The 27,122-nt window shown below is 34.1% G+C and overlaps 1 protein-coding gene, 1 long non-coding RNA gene and 1 other non-coding gene across 6 annotated transcripts; 2 read left to right on the plus strand and 1 right to left on the minus strand.

The window, feature by feature from the left end:
• Positions 1-10,514: 10,514 nt before the first annotated feature.
• On the minus strand, positions 10,515-12,432 carry LOC132612370 (uncharacterized). The gene is made up of 4 exons (XR_009571743.1): positions 12,052-12,432; positions 11,317-11,383; positions 11,138-11,218; positions 10,515-10,653 (listed from the first exon to the last, which is right to left on the minus strand). It is a non-coding gene; the product is annotated as an uncharacterized LOC132612370 (long non-coding RNA).
• A 268-nt stretch (positions 12,433-12,700) lies between these two features.
• LOC132609699 (syntaxin-22-like) lies at positions 12,701-20,593 on the plus strand. 4 transcript variants are annotated; one of them, XR_009570920.1, is made up of 8 exons: positions 12,701-13,612; positions 15,908-16,001; positions 16,572-16,711; positions 17,428-17,502; positions 18,676-18,833; positions 18,914-19,014; positions 19,653-19,743; positions 20,249-20,593. XR_009570920.1 is itself a non-coding variant. In XM_060323808.1 (8 exons), the coding sequence occupies exons 2-8, from the start codon at positions 13,425-13,427 to the stop codon at positions 20,312-20,314; spliced, it is 822 nt and encodes a 273-aa protein (XP_060179791.1). In that variant the 5' UTR covers positions 12,705-13,006; positions 13,419-13,424; the 3' UTR covers positions 20,315-20,593. The 4 variants fall into 4 exon arrangements, 2 of the variants coding, with proteins under 2 accessions (XP_060179791.1, XP_060179790.1); XR_009570921.1 differs by having other exon boundaries at positions 19,653-19,724; XM_060323808.1 differs by lacking the exon at positions 19,653-19,743 and having other exon boundaries at positions 12,705-13,006; positions 13,419-13,612.
• Positions 20,594-21,740: 1,147 nt separating this feature from the next.
• Positions 21,741-21,812, plus strand: TRNAW-CCA (transfer RNA tryptophan (anticodon CCA)). The gene has a single exon. It is a non-coding gene; the product is annotated as a tRNA-Trp (tRNA).
• Positions 21,813-27,122: the final 5,310 nt, after the last annotated feature.

Here is a 27,122-nt window from a genome sequence, read left to right on the forward strand (position 1 = left end):
TGGTGAAATAAGACCTCTATTTTTGAATGAAAGGAATAAGAGCTCTATCTAGGACCTCTAATCACCTGCTTCAAGAAATGATTTTGGATTCCCCTTGGTCTCCAACACAGACTAACCACCACTTTCCGTGCAATTAGCCAAACGAACCAAAATGGGAAAAGGGCCTGATTTACCCTCTACTTTGGTAAAAGGTTCATATTTACCCCTCGTTATACTATCAGGCCATTTATACCCCTACCGTTACAATAGTTGAAATATTTGCCCCTATTTTTAACGGAGGGGTAAATATGAACCTTTTTCAAAGTAGAGAGGTAAATCAGGCCCTAAAAAATAAAACACCCTAAAGTTTCCAAATAAAACTTACTTCGGGTACCTTTTCAACCCCTAAAATGACTATCCGAACGTCTACATATCCTTGATGTATTGAGCCTACATTATTGTACGCAGAAAAAATATCAGGTTCTATATAAAATATTGACGTTTCGGAGTCTTGACACACCACTAATCATTGGTCAAAGTATGAAAAAAAAACTAAATTTTTTCAACCAAAACTTACTTCGGGTACCTTTTCAACCCCTAAAATGACGATCCGAACGTCTACGAATCCTTGATGTATTGAGCCTACATTATTGTACGCAGAAAAAAATATCAGGTTCTATATAAAATATTGACGTTTCGGAGTCTTGACACACCACTAATCATTGGTCAAAGTATGAATAAAAAACAAAAATTGGCCAACTTTATTTTTTGCAACACTTAGTGTTATTTTCCATACTTTGACTAATAATTAGTCGTGTGTCAAGGCTCCGAAACGTTAATATTTTATATAGTACCTGATATTTTTTTCTGCGTACAATAATGTAGGCTCAATACAGCTAGGATTCGTAGACGTTCGGATCGTCATTTTAGGGGTTGAAAAGGTACCCGAAGTAAGTTTTGGTTGAAAAAATTTAGTTTTTTTTTTCATACTTTGACCAATGATTAGTGGTGTGTCAAGACTCCGAAACGTCAATATTTTATATAGAACCTGATATTTTTTTCTGCGTACAATAATGTAGGCTCAATACATCAAGGATATGTAGACGTTCGGATAGTCATTTTAGGAGTTGAAAAGGTACCCGAAGTAAGTTTTGTTTGGAAACTTTAGGGTGTTTTATTTTTTAGGGCCTGATTTACCCCTCTACTTTGGAAAAGGTTCATATTTACCCCTCCGTTAAAAATAGGGGCAAATATTTCAACTATTGTAACGGTAGGGGTATAAATGGCCTGATAGTATAACGAGGGGTAAATATGAACCTTTTACCAAAGTAGAGGGGTAAATCAGGCCCTTTTCCCAACCAAAATATAAGAAAACATAACCATTCTTCCATATGCACTACCACCGAATATTATAATTAAATTTAAAAACTGCTTTCATGAACTCTATAGTTCTTGAAGTTTATAGCAAAGAAGATCCCACGAGGAATCTTACCCTTAGAAATTTAATAATTGAAATCCAAGTTGCAGAAAATCTTCTAGCAGCTTGTCATGATAAGTTAGAAATTGTTAATTACAGTATCAAGTGGTGTCAGACCCAACTTGATAATACTTCTGCATCTTATTATTCATGAGTCTAGCTTCTGATAAACAAGAAGTAATAAATAGTAACAATTTATCAGCTGTAGCTACCAAGATAGCTAAAGTAGAAAATGATTTACAAAATTGGAATATTCCAAAGGAACCATTCCGATCGATTTATAACACAGGAAAGTTTGATTTTGTAAGAAGTTACAATATTAAAACTTGTGAATCAACCATAGCCATCGATAGTTCTTTAGAAACTATTAAACTATTACAAGTTCAAGATATTAAAAGATATCAAAGAAATTACAATTTCTTGCATATAGGACTTGTCCAAGTTGCTGTCAAACCTTTATACAGGTTAGGTTTAGACACGCCTTTATGCCTCTTATTAAGAGACGATAGATTATTAAACTTTCAAGATTCATTATTAGGAGTATTACAAAGTAACCTTGCTAATGGCCCGGTATACTTTAATTGCTACCCAATTATTCAGTAGATATTAATGATCAGAACGTACTAGATACGTTAACCCTTAATATCAAAACTAGGAATATGAATAGCAAAGTTAATACAAAAGAAATAGCTGTAATATACAGAATATATTACAGACTTATGAAAACAACCTTAGCCCCAAAAGCTAAAGTAGTAAGCCCTAAAGGAGTTACTATGCTCATGGAATCAAGCCAAGAACATAGTAGTACCTTTGTCCCTAAGTTAATAAAATGGGATGACATTTTATCAAAGGATGAATGGCGTTTTAATGCCATAACTCAGCCAAGATCAGAACCCGAGAGTTCTAATATTGAGCAAGTTATTCAATACCCAGATGGATCTATCGATTTAAAATTCCTTAGATCTAACTCGGTTAATGAATCATCTTCAGGTAGCCGAATGTCTTATTCAGGACCTTCAACAAACCAACGAATGTCTTTTTCAAGACCTTCTTCTTCTAAACCCCCGGAGGAAGTAAGGACAAATCATGATAATCTTGTGGATGAAATTAATAGAAAACTTAAAGGAGTAGATTTTACACAAACTATCCCCAAAGTTTATTACCATACACAAGAATCAGAAAATAATACAGATAGTCCAACTGCTAGTGATATGGACTTTCAACAACAAAAAGGAGATGCCTTAGCCATGCTCAAGGAAGATAATTTTATACCAGACTATAAAACTTTAGATCACGAGATGAAAAGTAATAAAAAGAAGTTTGAATGGTATAAAGAAACCCATGATTTCGAATCAAGACTTAACCATAAGATAGAATGATTAGATGATATAAGAAGAATATAAAATTCTTTAAATGGTTTCCAAAAACGGGAAAAGTTCCTAGCAAAAGGGAATCTTTATCCATGATAGTTAATAAATGGTATACTAGGAATAGAGGAACCATAGAATCTTCAATTCCACCATTAGAAGAAATAATTATACCAGTAGGCAAAGAAACCATAACTGCCTCCCCTTTCAAAAGAGAAGGATTGGATTCAAATGCTGATATCAAAGCAAAAGATATCAACAAACTAATCCAACAGAATAATTATACGAATCAACTATTACACACCGTTTCTAACCAAATGGTAAAAACCAATAAACAAACAATTCCAGTAAAAAATACAGATTCTAAATAGGAAAAACATCCAATTATTAAATTACCAGAATTTTCTAAATTCCCAAAATTAAATAAAGAATTTAATCTAGATGATGATATTTTAGACAAGATAAATAAACAATTAAAAATATCTGAGACTAAACTGACCGAAAAACCAAGTTCTAGTAATTCAGATCATTCTAAAGAATTAGAAGAAAGAATTAAAAGACAGTTAGAAGCCTTAGATGAAATAAATAAAAAACCCACATCTGGAAAGATAACTACTTTATCCCAAAATCTTAACGAAGTTCAAAAACTAACAAATACTAGGCATTCTATAAAAAAGAATTATTACAAAAGGCCGTCTTTTCCAGACGTCCAATTTGAAGAAGATATCTATCTAACTGGAGTATCTCACAGTGGATCAAATATAAGCGAATGGAATATAGATGGCTTAGCAGAAAGCCAAATCTATAAAAAATTACATGAAATGGGTATTGCTATTACAACATACAAAGCTAGAAGCGCTGGCGATAGACACGCAGCAACTATGATCGTTTCTGGTTTTACCGAAACATTAAAAAATTGGTGGGATAATTATCTTACTGAAACCAATAGAGCCCAAATACTAGGTGCTGTATCAATAGAAACTGTCTTAAAAACGGAAGGCAACATGCAAACAGCTGTTGACGAAGCAAGAGAAGATGCTTCAGCAACACTAATTTATAGTATTGCTAAACACTTTATTGGAGAACCAAAACTTTTTCAAGATAGGAGTTTATAATTATTAAACAATCTTAAGTGCCCCAAATTAGGTGATTTTAGGTGGTACAAAGATATGTTTTTAGAAAAAGTCATGATAAGAGAAGACTGCAATAATGATTTCTGGAAAGAAAGATTTATTAGTGGTCTACCATCTTTGTTCGCTGAAAAAGTAAGAACAAAAATAAAAGATAGATTTAATGGAAGAATTCCTTATGAGAATTTAACATACGGAGATATAATTAGTTTTATTAATGTGACAGGATTAGATCTTTGCACGGACTTAAAACTGAAGCAATCTCTCAAAAAAGATCAGTATCAATCTCAAAAGGATTTAGGAAGCTTTTGCCAAGACTTTGATTTTGAAAAAGTCTCCGCTCCTTCCAAAAAATCTGGTAAAACAATAAAGAGATCTAGTTCCTTGAAACATAGGAAAAAGAAAGATCCAGAAAAATCCTATAAAAAGAAAAGATTTAAAAAGACACCAAAAAAGAATTTAGGTGACACATGCTGGACATGTGGTAAGAAAGGTCATAGGTCTAATGAATGCAGGGTCAACATTAAAAAGAAAAAGAAGATAAATCTTTTAGATGTTGATGATAAGATAAAACATGAGCTATACTCAATCCTTGAAGAAAATGATAAAGCTTCATCTTCTTCAGATGAGAATAGTGATATTGAACTTGCTACAGACGATAGTTCTACAGAAAGTTCTCAGAAAAAGAATGTGATTGTACAGGAACTATATGTACTTGTGGACAAAGTTCAATAAATGTAATCACCAAGGAATCAAAAGAATTTCTTTTCAATTTAATTAATCATATTAATGATGAAGATGTTAAGAAAGAATATTTAATTAAATTAAAAGATATAGTTCTTAACCAGCCCAGGGAAAAACCCTCAATTGAACCCTTTAACATGAAGAATGTTATGAACAGATTTTCTTCAAAAGAAAGTCAACCTACAGTTCAAGATTTACAAGTTGAATTAATTTCTGTAAAAAACGAGATTAAAAATATTAAGACAATGCTTAATAAAGTCGAAATGGATTACATTACTGATCAAATCATATCTCAAACAAGAAAAGAATCCCTTACAGAAGATATTGAAAGAAATATTTCAGAAGACGATGAAGTCGAAGATCATAATGATACCCTTGAAACAGATAATAATGAAACATCCGGCAAAGTACAGATGATTAAAGCTCAAAGTTGGCATATCTTTGTCACTTTAAGGGTAGGAAACATCGTACTGGAAAGATTAGCCTTAGTAGATTCCGGAGCAGATAAAAACTGCATCATGGAAGGATTAATACCTACTAAGTACTTAGACAAAAGTACTGCTAAGTTATACTCTGCTACAGGAGAAAAGCTAAAAATTAATTATAAGCTTTCAAAAGGCCACATCTGTAATGATGGAATTTGTTTTATAAATGAATTTGTAGTTACTAGAGATATTAATGAATCAATTATCCTAGGAACTCCTTTTATAACTCAAATTAAACCTTATTATGCAGGTCTAGATGCAATCTATACCACTATTTTAGGAAAAGAAATTAAATTTCCTTACCTAACAACCATTTCCCAAGAGGAAAGTGATTCTTTAAAAAACCAAATGATTTTTAAAATTAATTGTTTATCTAATCAAGTTTCATCCTTAAAAGATGAAATCAAGATTACAAAGATAGAACAAACTTTAAAAACCCCGGGAATAATGGGAAAAATTAATAGCTTTCAAAAACAACTTGAAAAAGAAGTTTGTTCTGAATTACCAAATGTTTTTTGGGAAAGAAAGCGGCATATTGTCGAGTTACCATATATTGATGGATTTCATGAACAGGCTATTCCTACAAAGGCAAGGCCTATCCAGATGAATCACGAATTAATGGAAACTTGTAAAAATGAAATCAATGATCTTCTACAAAAGAAGATAATAAGACTTTCTAGATCCCCTTGGAGTTGTTCAGCATTTTATGTAAACAAAAATGCAGAAAAAGAAAGAGAATCTCCCAAGTTAGTTATTAATTATAAACCCTTAAACAAGGTATTACAATGGATTAGGTACCCGATACCTAATAAAAGAGATTTATTAAAAAGAACTTACAAGGCTAATATCTATAGTAAGTTTGATATGAAATCAGGATTTTGGCGTATACAGATTGCTGAAAAGGATAAATATAAAACAACATTCAATGTCCCTTTTGGACAATATGAATGGAACGTAATGCCTTTTGGATTGAAAAATGCCCCATCTGAATTTCAGAATATTATGAATAATATTTTCAATCCTTATAGCAATATGTCTATTGTCTATATAGACGACGTATTAATATTCTCTGAGGACATAGATTCTCATTTTAAACATTTAAACATTTTCTTTAAAATTGTTAAACATAATGGTCTAGTAGTCAGTGCCAAAAAGATTAAGTTGTTTCAAACAACAATTAGATTTTTAGGACATGACCTATACCAAGGTACTTATAAACCTATTTGTAGAGCCATAGAGTTCTCTTCAAAATTTCCAGATGAAATTCCTGACAAAACCCAGTTACAAAGGTTTTTAGGAAGTCTTAATTACGTTGCAGACTTTATTCCTAACATTAGGAAAATCTGTGAACCCCTTTACAAGCGTCTTAGAAAGAACCCAGTTCCATAGAGTCTAGAGCAAACCAAGACAGTCCAAAAAATAAAGATTGTTGTCCAAAAACTCCCGTGTCTAGGTATTCCAAATCCAGATGCTTTTATGATTGTCAAACCGATGCTTCTGATGAAGGATACGGTGGAATTCTTAAACAAAGACTCTCCTCAGTTTCTTCCGAACAATTAGTTCGCTTCACATCAGGGATCTGGAACCCTTCACAAAAGAACTATAGTACTGTTAAAAAAGAAATCTCATCTATAGTACTATGTATTACAAAGTTCCAAGATGATTTGGTAAATAAAGAATTTTTGTTAAGAGTTGATTGTAAATCAGCAAAAGACATTTTACAGAAAGATGTTAAAAATCTTGTTCCAAACAGATTTTTGCCAGATGGCAAGCACTATTATCCAGCTTTGATTTTGAAATTGAATTTATAAAAGGTGATTTAAATTCTTTACCAGATTTTCTTACAAGGGAATTTCTACAGGGAAACCATGAGGCCAGGAGGCCCAAACTCACCCTTCCAGAAAAAACCCAACCAGATAAGGCCCAACCAGCCAAATAGGTATTCGGCCCTAGCTGAATATCCTAACCCATCACTAAGGCCCATGAGGCCTACACTACCTACCACCAGACCAAATTTAACCATACTCGGTTCTATCCCTAAAACAGAACCATCATCCCCTTTTAAAAAGGAACAAAGCTCATCATCCAGCACACCAGAAGTCCAAACAAGTAAGAGTTATAAAATGAAGACCCCAGAGTCCTTCGCCCAAGCAGTTAATCCCAATATTCCTTCAGCAAAAGAAGAAGCACAACAGAAACCTCAAGAAGAGTTTGACATCATCAGAAAGACCGAGATACCAGTCATGGCACTCGACAAACAATATGAAAATTGGAAGGTAGCAGATTTACTAAAACCATGCTACACTAATTTTCAGTATGTTGATACAGATGATCCTATCAAGACCAGGAGATATTTTGAATTCATCCTAACAGATACAGGATCCCTAACTATTGAACATAAATTAAAAGATAAAAATGACCCAGACAGCATTGAATATTCAAAATTCACCATTAATAAGGTTATTAGTCCTTTCCAATGGAACGTGGACCATCTCCACGCTCCCATAATTTTGTCAGAAGAACATAGACCCCAAGTCTATAATTACTACAATTATGAACAGGCATAGTACAACTTTATGTATGTACGACCTAATACCCACACTTGGTTCGTAAAGTATAGCGAACAATTTGCCAGATCCATCATCCCCAGATGGTTTTATGATTGGTGGAAAAATTTTGGAGGCAATGAGCTTACCATGCCCAGAAGCTTCAAAAAACATTATGAAGCCTTTCAAATTGAACAAGGAATCTCTACTCTACCAGAGCATATTAAATTATGTAAATATTATGTTAATAAAATAATATCCTATATTATCAGTTGGTCCTTCGACATCACTGAAGTACAGAGGATTAAACATCTTAGCAAGACTATAAAAATCAAGGGATGGATCCCTAAGGATAAAAAGCAAAAAGCTAAACAACCATCAACCAGCAGCAGAGCAAGATCAACCAAATCCAAGGCAGAATTAAAGAAAAAGCTACTACAAGCTCTGAACAGATTAGACGAAGCAGATCCTTTAGAGATACAAGAACTATTGGACACAACTTCATCATCAACCAGTGACAATGGCGATATGATGGACCCAGAAGGAGTAGCCCAAGCATATCTTGACTATGACTTAAGATAAGTTTGCCTCTACAGAAAAGCAGAAGGCAAAAAGACAGGTGGATGACAAACTTTACAAAAGCAGCTGTCCAACTTTTTAAAAGATATTTACCCCTTCATAAAAGCAAGGGGTAAAAGGTAAGTGGTCGGCAACTTTACAAAAGTAGTCGTCCAACTTTTCAAAAGCAAAAGCAGAAGGCATCTTCAAGATCAGCCATCCACATGTAATCATCTTGAAAATGATATTTACTTTTCGAGGTCTATATAAGACTCTCAAGATGTATCAGTTAAGAAATCAGAAATCACTCCCCGATTCTGAAATAGCCTTTCCCTCTCCCTCTGTAAATTTCCCAATGTTCTCTTTCAATGTTTGAATAAAAGCTTCAAGTTCTTGTAAGTATTTTCCTTTATATTTCCGCATTATTTTACTTAATTATTTTAGCCGTAAAAAGATCCTTGAAATCTACTTTCTCTGTTATCCTTCCTTGTTCTACTATTGTAATCGATACAGAGTTACTATTTATCTTTCTTAGTTCTTAGTAACTTGTTTCTCTAATGTCACAACTGTTTAAACCTTTTCTATCTATGTGGTCTTGGAGACGGGAACACCAATGCCTAGGCCTCTGCGACACTCAAGAAATGATTTTGGATTCCCCTTGGTCTCCAACACAGACTAACCACCACTTTCCGTGCAATTAGCCAAACGAACCAAAATATAAGAAAACATAACCATTCTTCCATATGCACTACCACCGAATATTATAATTAACAGCAAATTAATTCAACTTCCAGAAGAAATGGCTCCCTATGTTTGGTCAACTAAGCAATTAAGGTAGATAATCTTTCCCTTCAATCCAAGAACCGACGATTCTGACTTTCCGGACCAAGCAACCAGGATCTGCCTTAGCAAGTATGTTTGCATTTTAGAAGCAGAGCATGCAGCAAAATCGAGCAACGAATGTTAGAAGAATTTCACATTTTCAACGTATTCAAATGCTAAGAACAAAGATCCTTCAGCATAATATCCTATCAAATGTACCTGCAACGGTTTCAACATGTGAAATATTACCTCATATTCTCTATTATTATATATGAGGAAATAACTCATCATCTGCTAAATCTCAAGTATGGCAGAACTAAATTACCATTCCTGACTTTCAGATGGAAAAGTATCAAATTAGCTTAACCTAAATGGCCCAGCCCCAGACCACTGAATGGATTGGCATATTGAGTAACGCAAACTCTGAATTTTTTGATTATCAATTGAAAAATGGGAATGTTCACCAAATTTTTAAAATTGCATAACAAATAAGTTAAAACATTGCTGACGTCAGTAAGTTTTACCAACCATGATGGATATTTCTTATCATAGACTCATAGCAAGTGCCAAAAGTGGTTAAAATCAAGGAAGAACATATAGTATATCACTATGAGTAATGAATTTACCAAGTTAAAGATGAACATGTATCAAAACCTTCAATAAACTGATGAATAGAGTAAGGTGGAGAAAATGACACTCATAATAGTACTAAAAATTTAGAGAGAGAGAAAAATAGAAGATAGTCAAATGAAGCAATTAACACGTGACTCATGTAAATATCTTGTCCTATTAGAAAGTTTAACATAGTTTAACATTGCAATATAAGATATTATAACAGTATAAGTCATAAATGATTTCCTAGGACAAACATCCTAGTGAAGCCAAACCATTAGTGACTACGATAAGCTCTCACAACCATCAGAAAAAGAAAGTACAATAAGCAGAAACTAAAAAAAAGTGCAAAAAGAAGAAACTAACTACTGTCGATTTTTAAAAAACTCTTATAAGAAACTATTTTAACCCCATTTCTTCGGACAAAAAGCTCAACTTTCAACACATCACGTAAAGGGCACAAAAAAAGAAAAACAAAAAGCAAAAGGTTGATTAGCATCCACATCAGAATTCTACCCCAAATTTTCGTACGTTAGAAATGTTACTACTGAAAATTAAATCATGTAAATTAGCATACCTCAACTAATCATTCCTTCAGTTCTTTGGCGGACTTCCCTATATCTGCATAGCATCAAGATTCCATATCCATAATGATATAAAAGCGGTTCCATCCAAACCACGATCTTGAAGCCTATACCTGCAATTTTGTCTGATTAAGCTGATGCAGTCCTTAGTGTGTATATATATATATTAAATTAATATAATATAGTAATTACATGTGAGCAACAGAGCATTAACCATTGTTGCATTTTGGACAGAAATATTTATTTTCAATTTCTTCAACGTTTTTAGTACACTCCTTGCATGCCAAGCATGATCATCCTCGTTCAAGTTCCAAATTCACCAATTTGCAGCAATCTAGTAGCTACTATCCTGTAAAAGAGAAAAAATGTTGTTCAAAATGAAAAAAAGAAAAAAGAAATTACGTAAATCGGGAATTGAACAGTAACTTTAACTCACTTCCGTGCACTAAACTAAATCCGTAATTTTTTTAAAACAGTACAATTCCTTTGTTTAACTCATCTGTAATAGAGTAAGATTGCTGAGAAGTTGTCTGAGCTATCCGCTCATAGTTAGATTTACGTCCGACAACTAATCTGCGTAAGTCGAAGTCTGTAAGTTGTTAATCATACTATTATTTTTTTAGTAAACACTTTAAGAAACTAAACTGTTGACAAACCTTGATTTAAGGTCAATACATTGCGGGAGAGTAGGATTTATCCATAGTTTTGTTTAATACCAACATTTACGCAATAAGTAGCTACCGATGAACAAAATATTTTATAAATTTTAATTTATAAAAAAGAATGAAATATATTAATACAACATAATTAAAAAAGATTCTTTTAAGCATTACCATATTTTTATTTTTCACCAACGAAGCTGAACTCTTCATGAAAGAGAGGTGTGAAATCATGATATCCATATTCCCTCTTGCCTATCGAAGAAAACATTTACCGAACAGCACAAAAAGACATTACATTTGCCAAAAGAAAAGTAAAAGATAAAATCCATTAAGGAGTTTTGAATTCTCACCAAGATAGTTGAACACTTGCATGAAAGAGAGATGTTAAATCCTGATATCCGTCGTCATTATTCTTCCCTGTTATTTTGAAGAAAACATTTAACTAACAACAGAAAAGACATTACATTTGTTAAAAATAAAAAAATAATGGTATAATCCACAAAGGAGTTAGATACTTAAAGAATTTAACTTGGTTTCTTTATAGAACAGTTCATCATCTGTGAAGTTCCTATAGAGAAATTACAGCAGAAAAGAAGGATTGTTGAAAAAGTAAGTGCATAGAACAAAGAAGAGGTGTGTACCCCGAAGGGCTCGAGGCTTTGAAATTCTGTGTTGTAGCGAAACACAGAATTTCTTGCATACGGCAAATTTAATAAAAAAAAAAAAATTACTTGCATATATTCTTTCTCATCCCCTATGACAAATTTGACTTCAAACTTATAAAACTTCTTCAATTGTACCTTATTTCTTCAACAATAAAATAATAACCAATCAACAAAACAGAAAAAGATAGACCTTTATGACGGAGAAGATCCAGCAAAAAAAGTTGTTTAAAGCTAACACAAATCTTTGTGGTTCTGAAAATACATATCTTTACTGAGTCTGTAAAGTTGAGCATCTTGTGAAATATTGCAAAAGTGGAATAGCAAAAAGGCAAAGTCTTGATTAAATAAGTGATGTTCACTGAGAAAAAAAAAAGGACAAGAGAAGGAATCAAAAAGGGGAATATATAATTTATCACATACCTTCATCCTGCAGTCAGGATAAAAACCCAGAATGGAATAGGAGAAAATCTGAAACTGAATGTGTGCTTTTCTATCTAGTTCAAAAGAAATAATGGCAGAAGTTCTTGCGGTTGAAACTGACAATATATGGGGTTTGCCCCTTGCATTTTTTTTAATTGTTGCGGTTTTTTAACTTTTATTTTGCTGACTAATATGCTTCTTGTAGTTTTTCTTTAACTATTGTGCATTTTCTTTATTCTTTTATTTTTTATTCTTTTGTTTTATATTTTTAATTTTTTATTTTTGTGGCATGACAATTGTCATCATATTCTTGTTTTGCCTCTCCTATTATATATAGATAGAATATAGATACTCTTTCTATTTCAATTTATGTAAATCTACTTCCTTTTTAATTCGTGCTAAAATAAATGATCTCTTTCCTAATTTGAAAACAAATTCACTTTATGAAATAATTTACAGTCACATAAATATTCAAAACTTATTTTGAACCATAAATTTCAAAAGTATTTATTCTTTTTTAAATGTCGTGTTCAGTCAAATGAATTTACAAACGGAGGGAGTAGAAGATATAGATATATAGAAAAAAAAAAAACACAATTTGAATAAATTTAAATGTAAGCTGCCAAGTGGCAAGCAGCTGAACCGTGTCACATCTAAAGTACAACAAGGCCTTGCCCCCACAAAATGCAAATCATTTCTTTCACTTTCCTTTCAAACGCTCAAAAAAAGATTTCAATTTTATTTCCTTACAATTACCCAAACCCCAATTCCTAATTTTCATATTTGTTTGTGTAATTGTGATCAAAACTCGATTTTTATTGTTGGGTTGGAGGAACTTTTTGAAAAGTTTAAAAAGTGTGATCAAAATTCAATTTTGTTTCTTCCTGTATATATAAATACAGATTTTAATTGTTGGGTCGTGGGTATTTTTTGAAAAAATTTGAAGAAATAAGATAAAAGAAAAAAGACGAGTTTTCAAGATTCCCCAAAACCCCAATTTCTAATTGTGGTCAAAATTTGATTTTGTTTCTCTATGTGTATATAACTCTAAATTTTGATTGTTGGGTCAGAGGAATTTTTCAATTAAAAAAAAAAGAAAAAAAAAAGATGAGTTTTCAAGATTCACCAAACCCCAATTTCTAATTGTGATCAAAATTCAATTTTATTTCTGTCTGTGTATATTACTGTATATTTTGAGTGTTGGGTCAGTGTTATTTTTCGAAAAATTTGAAGAAATATCAAGATTCCCACAATTTCCTTTCAAATTCCCAATCTTTAATTGTGATCAAAGTTTGATTTTGTTTCTCTCTTTGTATATAACTGTAGATTTTGATTGTTGGGTCAGGGTTATTTTTTGAAAAATTTGAAGAAAAATGAGTTTTCAAGATCTTGAATCGGGTCGGTCATTGGGTTCTAGAAGGTTCCATACAAATGGGAAGCAGGACCCAACCCAAGCAGTAGTTTCTGGAATCTTCCAGATTAATACTGCTGTTTCTACATTTCAAAGGCTAGTGAATACACTTGGTACCCCTAAAGATACACCTGAACTACGTGAAAAGTTGTAAGTGATCTTAACATTTTATTCAATTTTGATCAAAATTAGGTTGAATCACATAACTAGTGCTTGTTGCTTCATTTGCTTTGTATCTTGCTATTTTACTGTCATATCGGAAATAGCCTCTCTATCCCACAAAGGTAAAGGTCTGCATACACACTACCCTCCCCAGACCTCTCTTTGTGGGATTTCACTGGGTATGTTGTTGTTGTTGTTGTACATAACTAGTGCATGTGAGAGTTTTTGCTCGTAAAAAACTCGATTAAAGGGGGGGTTGCTATAGGTTGACTAACTGAATTTAGTATAGTTATGATGATTTCTCTGATTATTGGAGCTGAAAATGGACATAAAATAGTATAATTAGGTTGACTTGGGACGCGTGTAGGATATTGGGTGCAAATTGTTACTAAATTATAGAAAGTGACATTCTTGGGTTGGGAGTTTTTTTTTGAAAATTTTAAGAATAAGAAAAAAAAAAGAGTTTTCAAGATCTTGAATCGGGTCGGACATTGGGTTCTAGAAGGTTCCATACAAATGGGAAGCAGGACCCGACCCAAGCAGTAGCTTCTGGAATCTTCCAGATTAATACTGCTGTTTCTACATTTCAAAGGCTAGTGAATACGCTTGGTACCCCTAAAGATACACCTGAGCTACGTGAAAAGTTGTAAGTGATCTTGACATTTTATTCAATTTTGATCAAATTATATAGTAGTGTATGTTGTATGTGAGAGTTTTGCAAAGCATATATGATCAATAACTCGGTTAAACGGGGGAGTCGCTATAGGTTGACTTGAAACTGAAAATAGTATCAAAATGCCCTTTGAATCGTGTGTTCTTTAATATGTCAAATAGGATATTGCGGGTAAAGAGTTACGCTTACTAAATATAGAAAGTGACATCTTTTTGGAACAAACTAAAAAGGAAAGTAAGACAAATAAATTGAAACAAAGGGAGTAAAGTAGTGTTTCACTAGGTTGGATTGAGGTTGGATTATAGTGTTTTGGTGTGGAACTGTAAAGGATACCCCTGAGCTACGTGAAAAGTTGTGAGTGATCTTAACATTTTATTCAATTTTGATCAAATTAGGTTGAATCACATACTCCCTCTGTACCATATTAGTTGTTTACATTACTATAAATATTTGTCCCAAAATACTTGTCCATTTACAAAATCAAGATAGAATTAATTAAGTTTTTCATACTTTGCCCTTAGCATTAATTGGTTTTTTTAAGTAACCAATATTGATTAGAGTGCAATTAATTGGAGAGAGATAAGGTTAATGTAGTAAAAATACACTTTTATTTATGAGTTTTTTAAAGGGCGTGTAATGGAGAAAGTGGATAGGTAATATGGGACGGAGGGAGTAACTAGTGTATCTGTGTATGTGAGAGTTTTGCAAAGCATAGCTTGTCGTAAATTCGAGTAAAGGGGGAGTTGCTATAGGTTGACTAACTGAATATAGTGTAATTATGATGATTCCTCTGAATACTGGAGCTGAAAATTGACACAAAATAGTATAATTAAGTTGACTCGCGACTGATTTTAGAAAATAAAGAAGACTTTTGAATCTTGTGATCTTAAACTAAAGATGTGTAATTTACCAAAATGTCCTTTGAATATTGTGGTTTTAAATAAAACATGTAGGATATTGGGTTTAAAGAGTTACTAGATATAGAAAGTGACATTCTTGGGTCGTTTTCTTTTGTCGAAAAAATTGAAGTATAAGATAAAAAAGATGAGTTTTCAAGATCTTGAGTTGGGTTGGTCTTTGGGTTCTAGAAGGTTCCATACAAATGGGAAGCAAGACCCGACCCAAGCAGTAGCTTCTGGAATCTTCCAGATCAATACTGCTGTTTCGACATTTCAAAGGCTAGTGAATACACTTGGTACCCCTAAAGATACACCTGAGCTACGTGAAAAGTTGTAAGTGATCTTAACATTTTATTCAAATTAGGTTGAATTGTCACAACTAGTGCATGTGAGAGTGTTTCAAAGTGTAGCTCATTAAGGGTAAAATGGGAAGTTTAAAGTTAAATTGTTGCCAAACCGTAGACAGTTGTCAATTCTTTTTGGGACTGACTGAAAAGGAAATATATCACATGAACTGGGATTGGGATAGAGGGAGTATAATATGGTGATTTATGTGAATATTGGAGGTCAAAATGGATATAGAAGATTCATAAGTGTTTGACTCCGTGCCCAGTGAAACACCACCACATGAATTGGGATGGAGGGAATAGTAGTTCTCATTTGATCGAACAATTGTTTGGTAGTAATTGTGCTGATTTTGCTCAACTGCAGGCACAAGACAAGGGTACATATTGGCCAGTTAGTCAAAGATACATCTGCAAAACTTAAGCAAATAAGTGAAACAGATCATCATGCCGATGTCAGTGTAAGTTTGAAAAAGCTCGATGTTTCTGGTCATCCACTTTTCTTAATCTTGACGGGTATGCACTTTTAGGTCACATATATTTAAACACGTACTGTTCATTTTATTTCTTTGAGAGTTTCTTATATACTAATAGCATGTTTGGCCAAGCTTTCAAAATCAGCTTATTTTGAAAAGTGCTTTTTTGTCATAAGTGCTTTCTGAAAAAATACTTTGGGAAAGTAGCAATTTGTGTTTGGATAATCAATTTGATAAGCACTTTTGCTAGTATTGGAGCAGTACTTTGTGCTTGGCGAATGTTCCAAAAGTACTTCAGGGAAAAGGCTACTTTTTTTTTTCTTTTGAAAAACAACTTCTGCTACTACTCAAAAGCACTATTTTCCCTAAAAGCTTGACCCAACACCTCAACTTTCTAAAACAAGAACTTTTGGCTCCCCGGAAGCTTGGCCAAACAGGCTAAAAGTTCTCATCCTTTTCTTTTTGTTGAGAGGGACTGTCTGATGTGTTTTCCTCTTCTTATTTCCAACTTTTCTCTCACATTTATGAATTTAAGTTCATACTGTTTTTTCTCAGGCTAGCAAGAAAATAACAGATGCTAAACTTGCTAAAGATTTTCAAGGTGTCTTGAAAGAGTTTCAAAAGGCTCAAAGACTTGCAGCAGAGAGGGAGACGGCATACACACCTTTTATTCCCCAAGCCGTTCTTCCTTCTAGGTAATGCTAGTGGCAGCAGTCATTTTTATGGGAATTATCATTTTGTAAACGAAGTTATCGGCATGTGAACAACAACTACTATGCCTTAGTTCCAAACAAGTTGGGGTCAGTCATATGAGGATAAGCTCAACTCATGTCATCATCATACCAAATAAAAATAAAAATGAAAAATAGGTTAAATATATAAATAATAATAATAATAATAATAATAATAATAATAATAATAAGAAGAAGAAGAATTTCTATTGTTTTACTGCCACACACACACACACACACATATATATATATATATGATAAGGTCAAAATACTCCTAGAAGCATTGGGTCCAAAATCAACGTACTAACAAGACGAAAATCTATTCACAGCTAGTATATATCCACCTATATGGGATTTTCTTCTTCCATTGTGCCTTATCTCTAGCTAAGTCTTCAGTAATTTCAAGAAATTGTAGGTCTTTCGAGACAACTTCTTCCCATGTGATTTTAGGTATACCTCGTCCCCTATTAACACCTCCTAAGTTTTATACCTACAGATGGTGCATTTGTAGGTCGACACAGGGCATTTATGAAGAACTACATAAAAGAAACTTGTAGTGCTATGATGTTTAGTCTAGAGTCCCATTTTTATACAATTACTGAATCATACCCTTCATCTAAATTTGTTTGCCCTGCATTTTTAATATAGATCCTTCATTTATATTATCTCGTGGTAAACAGTTACACAGCCAGTGAGATAGATGTTGCTTCAGATCAGAGTCAGGAACAGCAAGCTCTCCTTGTGGAATCAAGAAGGTGAGTTTATGGTTTATTACTATTTTTTGCAATTGTCTTTAGATTAGGCTCGTTATTATCAAATTCAGATCTGCATTTAGTTAAAGAAACATTGATAGTTGAATTGGTTGCTAAAACTCTCCAGCAAGATAGCCATGAGTTACAGGCATACAGGGAAATGAAATTTACCTTTGAGTTTGGTCTCAAGACAACTGTTGGGTTAGTGCGAATTAGATAGACGATTGTTTGCTGTAGTACAGAGAAATCAGATTACAAATGAAGCTCGGGGCTTAAGAGTGTTGGGAAATGAGCTACCAATGGGTGTAAAGATGTCAAATTTATGTGGTGTTAGTGTTGTCAACACCAATACTAGTACATTTCAATGTCTCAATTTGTTCTGAAAAATTGGGCTTATTTTGACTCTGAATAAGTGAGCTAGTGTAGCTCCTATACTTTTGTGGAAAGACAAGGTAGATGTACATTCATAAAATACCAGCGACTGAATCGTCCGCATCAAATCTGGGAAACGAAATCAGAGCCAACGAATTGTTGAACTGTAATTCACCCTAAATATGAGCACGGGCATGAAAACTTATTTGGTTCCATGAAACAATAAATTGAAAACTTGCATTTCTTGGCCATTGCTGAAGTTGCATTTACATGAGACATCTCTGATGGGATAATAACACTTTTGGTCCCTCACTTATTGTTATGGTCATTGTGATATCTGACGAAGCACATTTAACCTTCAATTAATTGAATTGTGTGTTTTTAGTCCCTTTATGTAAGAAGTCACATTTAACCTTCAATTAATTGAATTGTGTGTTTTTGGTCCCTTTATGTAAGAAGTATGTTGTATTTGAACTACTTTCAGAACTATATTACCACCAAATATGGAGTATTAGTACAAGTTTAACTTAACACTTGGGTAATTAAGTGGTGGAACGACTAATAATTAGGGTAAATTTGTGATATTCACAAGCAAAGGGATCAAAAGTGCACATTTCAATTAGTTGAAGGTAAAATATGCTTAGTTAGATATCACAATGACCAAAATTAGAATTTACTAATAATAAGTATTAAAACTATTTTTGTGATGGCAATATGATCAATGATAAATGGTTTTGCATCCTTAAGACACATATATTCACGTCTGATCTGGTTGTTTCGTGTTCCACGTGCTCCTTGCTGCAGACAGGATGTTTTACATTTAGACAACGAGATTGCGTTCAATGAAGCTATTATCGAGGAAAGAGGTCAAGGAATACAAGACGTACAACAACAGATTGGTGAAGTGAATGAGATTTTCAAGGATCTTGCCGTGCTTGTTCACGAGCAAGGAACTACGATTGGTAACTCACTTGTCCTTGTTTAAACATTCAAATCTCTAGGGGACATTATTTGATGTTTATATGATTCTCTTTTTTCTCAGATGATATTGGCTCCAACATTGAGAATTCTCATGCTGCTACTGCACAGGGGAGATCGCAACTTGCTAAAGCAGCAAAGACGCAAAGATCTAATTCGTCTCTGGTACTTCCAGTACTCTCCTGAACATAAATCTGGCTCAGTTTTATTCTGTTTATGTTGCATGAGAAATCTTATGTTTGTTTCTTGGATATTCGAGAATTTAAATGTGAAGTTGTGGATAATGGGAGCTGTATTTTTGCGTACATTAAAAAATTAAAAGAAAAACTAGTATTTGAAGTTAAGTTGAAAAAGCGTATTTGAAAATTGAAATTGTGTTTGGACGTGCGTTTAACTTGAACAAAAGTAGAAATTTTGTGGTGAGAGAGATTGTTCACTTGAAAAAGTGGTTCATTCAAAAAATCAGTCCAATGTATAACCTAACAAAAATTGAAATTATTTTTTGAAAAAAGAAAAAAAGAAAAAAAAAAATCTATGGACAAACGGCTCCTAGGTGCTCTAGTTACAGCATGGCTTAAAAGAAATGGAAGAGTTAGAATAGTGACACCATTTTCAGGTGTCTGCTGTGTACTTTGTTTCCAAATATGAAGTGCAATTATGAGGCATTTGTAGGTAGAAGTTTTTAAGTTTTTTTACAGAATCTATAATGAAAAGTCAAGTCATGTGATTAGTATATTAGGTTTGGTGCAGTGTGAGGGAAGGAAAGTTATGGCAAGGTTGGATTTTTAATATAAAATATGCAGGTAGTGGAGCAAATTTAAAATTCTCTTGGATGGTTTCAAATCTTTCAACCTATGTGGCTTGGGACTGGCAATGTGAGCATGCTCATGATAGGTGGAGTTATTATTTTCAAATCTTTCATCTTATCTGTATTATGAGGATTTATCATGATTTTTACGTCTTGAAAGACTTACAAATCTTTGGTATCAATGTAGACTTAGTTAAAGATAGGGCCAAATGGAAGAAAAAGATCCATATAGGTGGTATCTCCTAGTTGATATTAGGTTGTAGACTTGTTAGCGAACTTCTATTGTTATTATTTGACTTATTTTTTACCTTTATTTTATTTAGTATGACGATGATATGAAATGAGCTTAAATGAAGAAATTGGGATTCGTATAGCCGATCTCAACTTGTTTGGGGCTGAGGCGTAGTTGTTATTGTTGTTGGGTTCAAATCTTTCAGCCTCCTTATTAAATGTAGATAGAAAATATAGTTACTTATATTCGCTCCCTGCGTCTTTATATACTATGCATAAATATTTCCATCTTACAGTCCTCGCAGCGCACATCATCCTCTGAAGATAATTTATTTCTTAACGGATTTGTCTTTTTTGCAGACTTGCTTGCTTCTGGTGATATTTGGAATCATACTTCTAATTGTGATCATAGTACTTGCAGCATGACAGAAGATTTTGATATGGAGGAAAGGATCCTAAACTCTTCACGAGTGGAAGTGACCTTTGTGATTCAAGTGATAAGAGTATACTTTGAATGCTTTAGTCATGCTAGAGAAGTTGTGTGAATGTGAAATGAAGTTTTGTATGCTTGGGGGAGGGGGCTGGTGGATATGTGAGGGGTTGTTTTCTATATTTGTAAATTTTGTGCTTGGGGTTGCAATTGTGTGTTGCTGCTATGTAATGGCTGGTTTGTTAATAAAATTTGATTCTTATTTGGAGGGACCATATCTTCAATCTGCATTTTGGTCCTTTTTTATAGCATTAGTTGTTTGTACCTCACAAAGGTAGGTGTAAGATCTGTGTACATCCTATCCTCCTCAGACCTCACTTGTGGGATTACACTGGGTATGTTGGTGGTGTTGTTGTTGTTATAGCATTAGTTGGAAGACCCCTTTTTTATGGAAACTTATCAAATCATATTTGTCACCCAAGAGACAACCTAACTACAGGTACATTAATAGATGTTACAACAATATGTATATAACTTTTTGTTGATATTAAAACTACAAGGTGCTACATTGTCCCTGCCTTATCCACAAGCCACAACGGAAACCAAGGCATACGATCAATTCCCGATCAAACGATCATTGTCACTGTGCTACGCCTGAGAACTTGGATAGGTACGTCCTCTAGTCATGGGTGATGACCTCGACATAGTTGTCCCACGACTTATCCACTGTATAACCTCTGATCGAGTACAAAAGGATAAGGTTTTAAGTCTAACGGACTATTCAACCAAATCTCGATATGGATAGGTTGTATATTCACTCAATTAGCTCAACATTCATAATCCCAGCATTACTAATACATCATATTTAATACTATTCTTAGAAAAGGATGACAAATCTTCCTCAAAACAGCATTTGGGATCTACTTCAAACCATGCTTGTGAATCAATTCAATAGCTCTTGAAGGCTTTGGTGGTGACTAGATCAACGGGTTATTGCTTTAAGACCCAACTATTCTTACACACTTTGTATTCTAGTTTTTCATAGTAAGACTTTCTTTTGTTATAAAAAGAAAAAGTAAAACATTGTATTATGATTGTGGAATCGGACTACTAATAAAATCTCTTGGCCACACTTTCTCTTTTTTATTTTCGTGTTCCCCATTTTATTTGTTTGATTTACTGTTACTTGTGTCGTTGACGCCCCTTCCCTTGTAGATTTTACCCTTCACTTCGGCCAATATCAAAAAATCATCATCATTGAATAGTTATTACTAACTGGAATTAAATATGTCTAAATAAGGTAGATCTTCATATAGGTAGTGGCAAGAACCAGTTTGAACATGTGACATAAGCATTGCCAAGAATTTGAGCTGAAAGGCCGTGTATTATCACTAGTACATAAGCGATGTATTGAAACAACAGGGATCCGTGGCGCAATGGTAGCGCGTCTGACTCCAGATCAGAAGGTTGCGTGTTCGATTCACGTCGGGTTCAATCTCCCCGATTCTATATGGTTCCCATTTCTTTTTTTTTGGTTCTTGTCTTTTCTTACAACTCTCTATTTACTCTCATTTTTTTTTTCCGATTCTATATGGTCCCATTTCTATTTCTTTTTTTTGGTTCTTGTCTTTTCTTACACTCTCTATTTACTCTCATTTTTTTTTTCCGATTCTATATGGTCCCATTTCTTTTTTTTGGTTCTTGTCTTTTCTTACACTCTCTATTTACTCTCATTTTTTTTTTCCGATTCTATATGGTCCCATTTCTTTTTTTCGGTTCTTGTCTTTTCTTACACTCTCTATTTACTCTATTTTTTTCCTTTTCTTTTTTAGGGTTAAAGTAATATTACTATTTTATTAGAAAACTTCAAATTATATTAAAAAATATTCACACTACAACTCATGTTCAATTTTCCTTTTTATTGACCAAAGTTCGATTAATTGATATTAGAAAGCCTTTCTAGTAACGTATTAATTTGTTATGAACTATGATTTACTCATTTAATAAGATTGTATAAGAATAGAGAAAATTTTGATGGTTTTCAAAACTTGTGAGGTGTTTATGTGTATGAGAAAAATACAACTTAAGAAATCCAAACCACATATCAAAACAATCACTGATTTCATAACATGATTTCAAATTATGTCCAAACATCTCCTTCGCCCCGTCTTCTTTGGGTCCTCCCAGATACATGGCTTACATACCCGGCTCAACATTCTTGGAAATAATAGAATTGAGGGTTCAGAGGATAATTGGCCATTCAATCTTGGTTTCGAGAGCATTCGCCCAGTTTTTGGCGGCTTTCACTTTCAACCCGATTCACCGCATGCGTGCCCTTTACGCCCAGTCATTCCGAAGAACACTTGCCCCCAGCGCAACGACGTCTTGAGCGAGTGAGAGCCTTGATCCAAGGCCAGAAATGATTGAGCGATGACAACCAGGAGGTGAGCCTGAAAGCAACTGTTCTTTGAAGAAAGCATAATAACTCACTAATCTAGCTTCATGGCATCGAAAATGTATGAGGACTCACCATCAAGCTACTTTGTGGGGTAGGGGACCAGACTGGTGACTGCTGCAGTTGTTGCCCTAAGGAGCCGTTTGGACATGATTTCATTTCATGAGATGAAATCACGAGATGAAATCATGTTTGGACATGCAATTTAGATTTTTTAAGTTGCAGTTTTTTTATAAACATAAAAATCCACAAGTTGTGAAAACCATCAAAATTTTCCCAATTCTTATACAATCTTACCAAATGAGTAAATCATAGTTTATAATAAAATTAATACGCTACTAGAAGGCCTTTCTAAAAAATATAACATCAATTTATCAAACTTTAGTTCATTAAAAGGAAAATTTAACATGAATAGTAATGTTACTACTCTTTAATCTAATCCTCCGACATGGTACCAACAATATATCTACCAACTTATGCTTGGTAAACATGATTAGGTATCTATCTACCAATTTATGGGTCCTTTTTTACAAAATATAAACGTGTGGGTCAAATTTTATATTTATATTTTTTGAAATCATAATTTCAAATCTCAAATCATGTCTTTTTGGATAATTTAAAATTTCATCTCATGAGATAAAATTATAAATGAAATCACATGTCCAAACGCCTACTAAATAAAGTAACTGAAAGTTACAGTACATACTTAACTGAGTATTATAATGACCAAATAAAAATTTACACTTTTCCCCCGTGAATTGCGGTCCAAACAAAAAAGCACGGGGGTAAATTGGTCATTACAAAATTAATCAAATCGTCCATTTTTCCTCCACCGGTCCATTTTATCCTCTTTCTCTCTCTAAAAATTCACTCATTCGCACACACTCCTATCCCTTTCTCTCTCTAAAAAAATTAGGGTTTTTTTTTTTCTTTCCGACCTCCGTTAATGGCTAACATTTCCAAACCCTAATTTAACCCCCCTTTCCGTACAAATTGCACATATTCAATTCATATATATACATGTAGTGTACTTATTGCACATATCAATTTCATATGTATATGTGGTGTATTTATTGTCGGCGTTTGATTTGATCCGACCCGACCCGAATAGTTATCGTTGAATGGAGTCGAATAAGGATGCTGCCGGTGAGGGAGCTGCGGCTCAGACGTCGGCTCCGGCGCCGGCGCCGATGGGGAGTGCGAATGCGCCGCCGCCGTTTTTAGTGAAGACGTATGATATGGTGGATGATGAGAGTAGTGATAAGATAGTGTCGTGGAGTTCGACGAATAATAGCTTTGTGGTTTGGGATCCACCGGAGTTTGCTAGGGACTTACTTCCCAAGTATTTTAAGCATAATAACTTCTCCAGCTTTGTCAGGCAGTTGAATACTTATGTATGTATCCCTTTTCCCTTTTTTTACACCTTTATTTTGGATGGTTGTTACATTTCGTTTTGTTAATGTATTCGTATTGTATTGCATTATGGCTGTATTGTATTGTGATGAATTGTAGTATCGTTTTTCGTTGTTACATAAGGAAAAGTACTCTATGGGGGTAGAGCAAAATAGCATGAGGTTTTTGAGATGTGAGTGCAACTTCTTGTGGTGGGGGGATCGGGATAAGTTGTGGGTGGTAGGTGTGGTTTTTGGGGTGGGGGGAGTGGGAGTGGATGATGAGAGTAGTGATAAGATTGTGTCGTGGAGTTCGATGTATAATAGCTTTGTGGTTTGGGATCCACCGGAGTTTGCTAGGGATCTTCTACCCAAGTATTTTAAGCATAATAACTTCTCCAGCTTTGTGAGGCAGTTGAATACTTATGTATGTATCCCTTTTTCCCTTTTTTACACCTTTGTTTTGGATGGTTGTTACATATCGTTTCCCCCTTACGGGGTTGACCCTTCGGAATTTCTTGGTTATCAAAAAAAGTTGTGCTTATTGTATCATCAAGTAGATAATCAATCAGGACACATGTATATTTCTTTACCACAATAAAACTGATTATGGGGCTGTCGATATCTGCATCATGTTCGGACAGTTGGTAACTTATGTTGTTATCACTGCCCTTCCAAAGTGAATAGGGGTCTAATATTGTAGCTGCAGGTTGATGCTCTGGCCTGTCTTTGTTTTCTTATGAATATCATGTGGATTGTTCTTGTGCCCTATTTCCTCAATTATCCATTTGAGGACATCTTTGAGTGATGTGTCTTGCAATATATGTTTTTAATATAGCTTGTGCAATCCAACTTCATGGATTAATTGAGCTTCAATCGTTTACTCTTAACATCAATATAGGATTTAGTTCCCTAAGATAGTGAAAATTATTTTTGCTGATAAACAAAAAGAAAATGAAAAATTATTACATGAAAGTTGTATTTATTGTGTCCCCATGACTTTGGACTTTCGAGTGGTAAGAGTGCAACATGTGTTGTGGATTAGGCACACGTCAAGGGTTGAATCCTGTCGCATACGAATGCCTGGTATTTAAGTAGATAACAGTAGAAGGGCAGGCCCATTATCCACATAGTTCCCCTTACGGGGTTGACCCTTCGGAATTTCTTGGTTATCAAAAAAAGTTGTGCTTATTGTATCATCAAGTAGATAATCAATCAGGACACATGTATATTTCTTTACCGCAATAAAACTGATTATGGGGCTGTCGATATCTGCATCATGTTCGGACAGTTGGTAACTTATGTTGTTATCACTGCCCTTCCAAAGTGAATAGGGGTCTAATATTATAGCTGCAGGTTGATGCTCTGTGATGTCTAAATATCTTTCTCCCTAGTGCACCTCAAGGCTAAAGTTTATTGATTAATAAGGTTCCTGACCTTGTTTCCAGTTCTTTCTACATGGAAAAAGTGGTTGTGTTGCCTTTTAGGATACCTGTGTAGAGAGTTTTTTTTTTTGGGGGGGGGGGGGGGGGAGAGTTTAGGGAGGATGAGTTTGTCTAGCATATACATGGAACCTTTGTTCTATAGCAGGAATCCTCTTTCAATAGGCCGATGTGAGTGATCAAAAGTATTAGGACTTTTTGTTCTTGAATGAGCTAAATAGACAATTTCGGAAACACACTGGGTATGCTGTTGTATTCAGATGTTTTCTATATCATAGAACAAAAAAGGTTTTCGTCCTAATACTTTTGTGTCTCACTAGACTGCTTGGTTCACCTCTAACTATTACTACGTAAATATGAGATTTCATTAGATTGTATGGTGAGTGGTGTAGGTTAAGACTTTTTGCAGTTAGACTTCAAGCTTCTATAGTTGCCCTTTCATCCATGTTTCTCTTCTTAATCTTTCAATGCTCTTGTTCTTACCCTTAGCATTCATATCTTAGATGTTTCTGTCCTGCGATGGAGGTATTTTAGCTGGGATGAACATTTATGGGGGGAGGAAATGAATTCTTATTGGTGCAGAGTGAAGCTAGAGATTTTGTAGTTTATTTGCTCATTCCTGTTGTCACGAAAGAGAGAGCCTTAGCATATTAGCATGGACTTCTTGATGAGAATGTGAAATCTTAAATCGCTCAATCATTTCTCTTAACTTCCGTTTCTCTCAAATTCTTCTTTTGGAATTTTACAGTTAGTTGGAGGAACCTATCATGAAGCATCTAAACTGATGCTATCACATGCAAATCTCTTCGGGAAAGGAAGTCTGAGCAAATTTAAATAAAATTTGTGTGGTTAATCTTTCGATCTCCAACTTCTGTGTTGAGTAAATGATACAAAGAGGGAGAAAACATAATAGGGCTCTTTAATTGAAAATGTGTGACTTTTGGGTTGAAAAATTTATTCAAGGAGACTTGTTACTCTGTTTTTTGTGGTGCTGATCATCATCATCTGGATAGAAAGGTCTTTCTTGTCCAGCTCTCCTGCACATGCTTGTTTGGAAGATGCTGTTTTAGTTGTTTGGATGATTTTAATTTGTTGTTATTCCTTATGTGCCCTATAAACACTCCATTTTTACCCGCTTCTTTTCAAGTTACGTTATTTTTATGTTTAAATTTGACTTATGCAAAAACGAAAGGAACTATTTTCAAATATGATGGAAAATAAATAAAATTGTGGAAAGACATTCTAATTTAGTTTGGGTACAATTTTTAGTACTTCCAAAACTTCATTGGAGATGAAGCAAAGAAAAAGTTAGTGTCTATATTTGTATAAAAATATATTAAAAAAAGATTCTATAAAAAAGGATTTGAAAGAGGATTATCTTGAAAAATACTCCATTTTAGTGGCGGTCATGTTCTCGGCCGGGGTCGGGGGCTAGGGGTGGGGGGTTAAGGGTGCTAAGGGAGCTTCTAGGTTGAGAGTAGGGTCTTGGAACATTGGGACTTTAACGGGAAAGTCC

The sequence above is a fragment of the Lycium barbarum genome, chromosome 9 (assembly GCF_019175385.1).
Source record: "Lycium barbarum isolate Lr01 chromosome 9, ASM1917538v2, whole genome shotgun sequence".
NCBI lineage: Eukaryota > Viridiplantae > Streptophyta > Magnoliopsida > Solanales > Solanaceae > Lycium > Lycium barbarum.

Coding starts and splice junctions, on each gene's coding strand:
- LOC132609699 (XM_060323808.1), top strand. CDS start 13,425: ATGAGTTTTCAAGATCTTGAATCGGGTCGGTCATTGGGTTCTAGAAGG. Junction 16,712..17,427: donor CAAGCCGTTCTTCCTTCTAG/GTAATGCTAGTG, acceptor CGTGGTAAACAG/TTACACAGCCAGTGAGATAG. Junction 18,834..18,913: donor CGAGCAAGGAACTACGATTG/GTAACTCACTTG, acceptor CTTTTTTCTCAG/ATGATATTGGCTCCAACATT.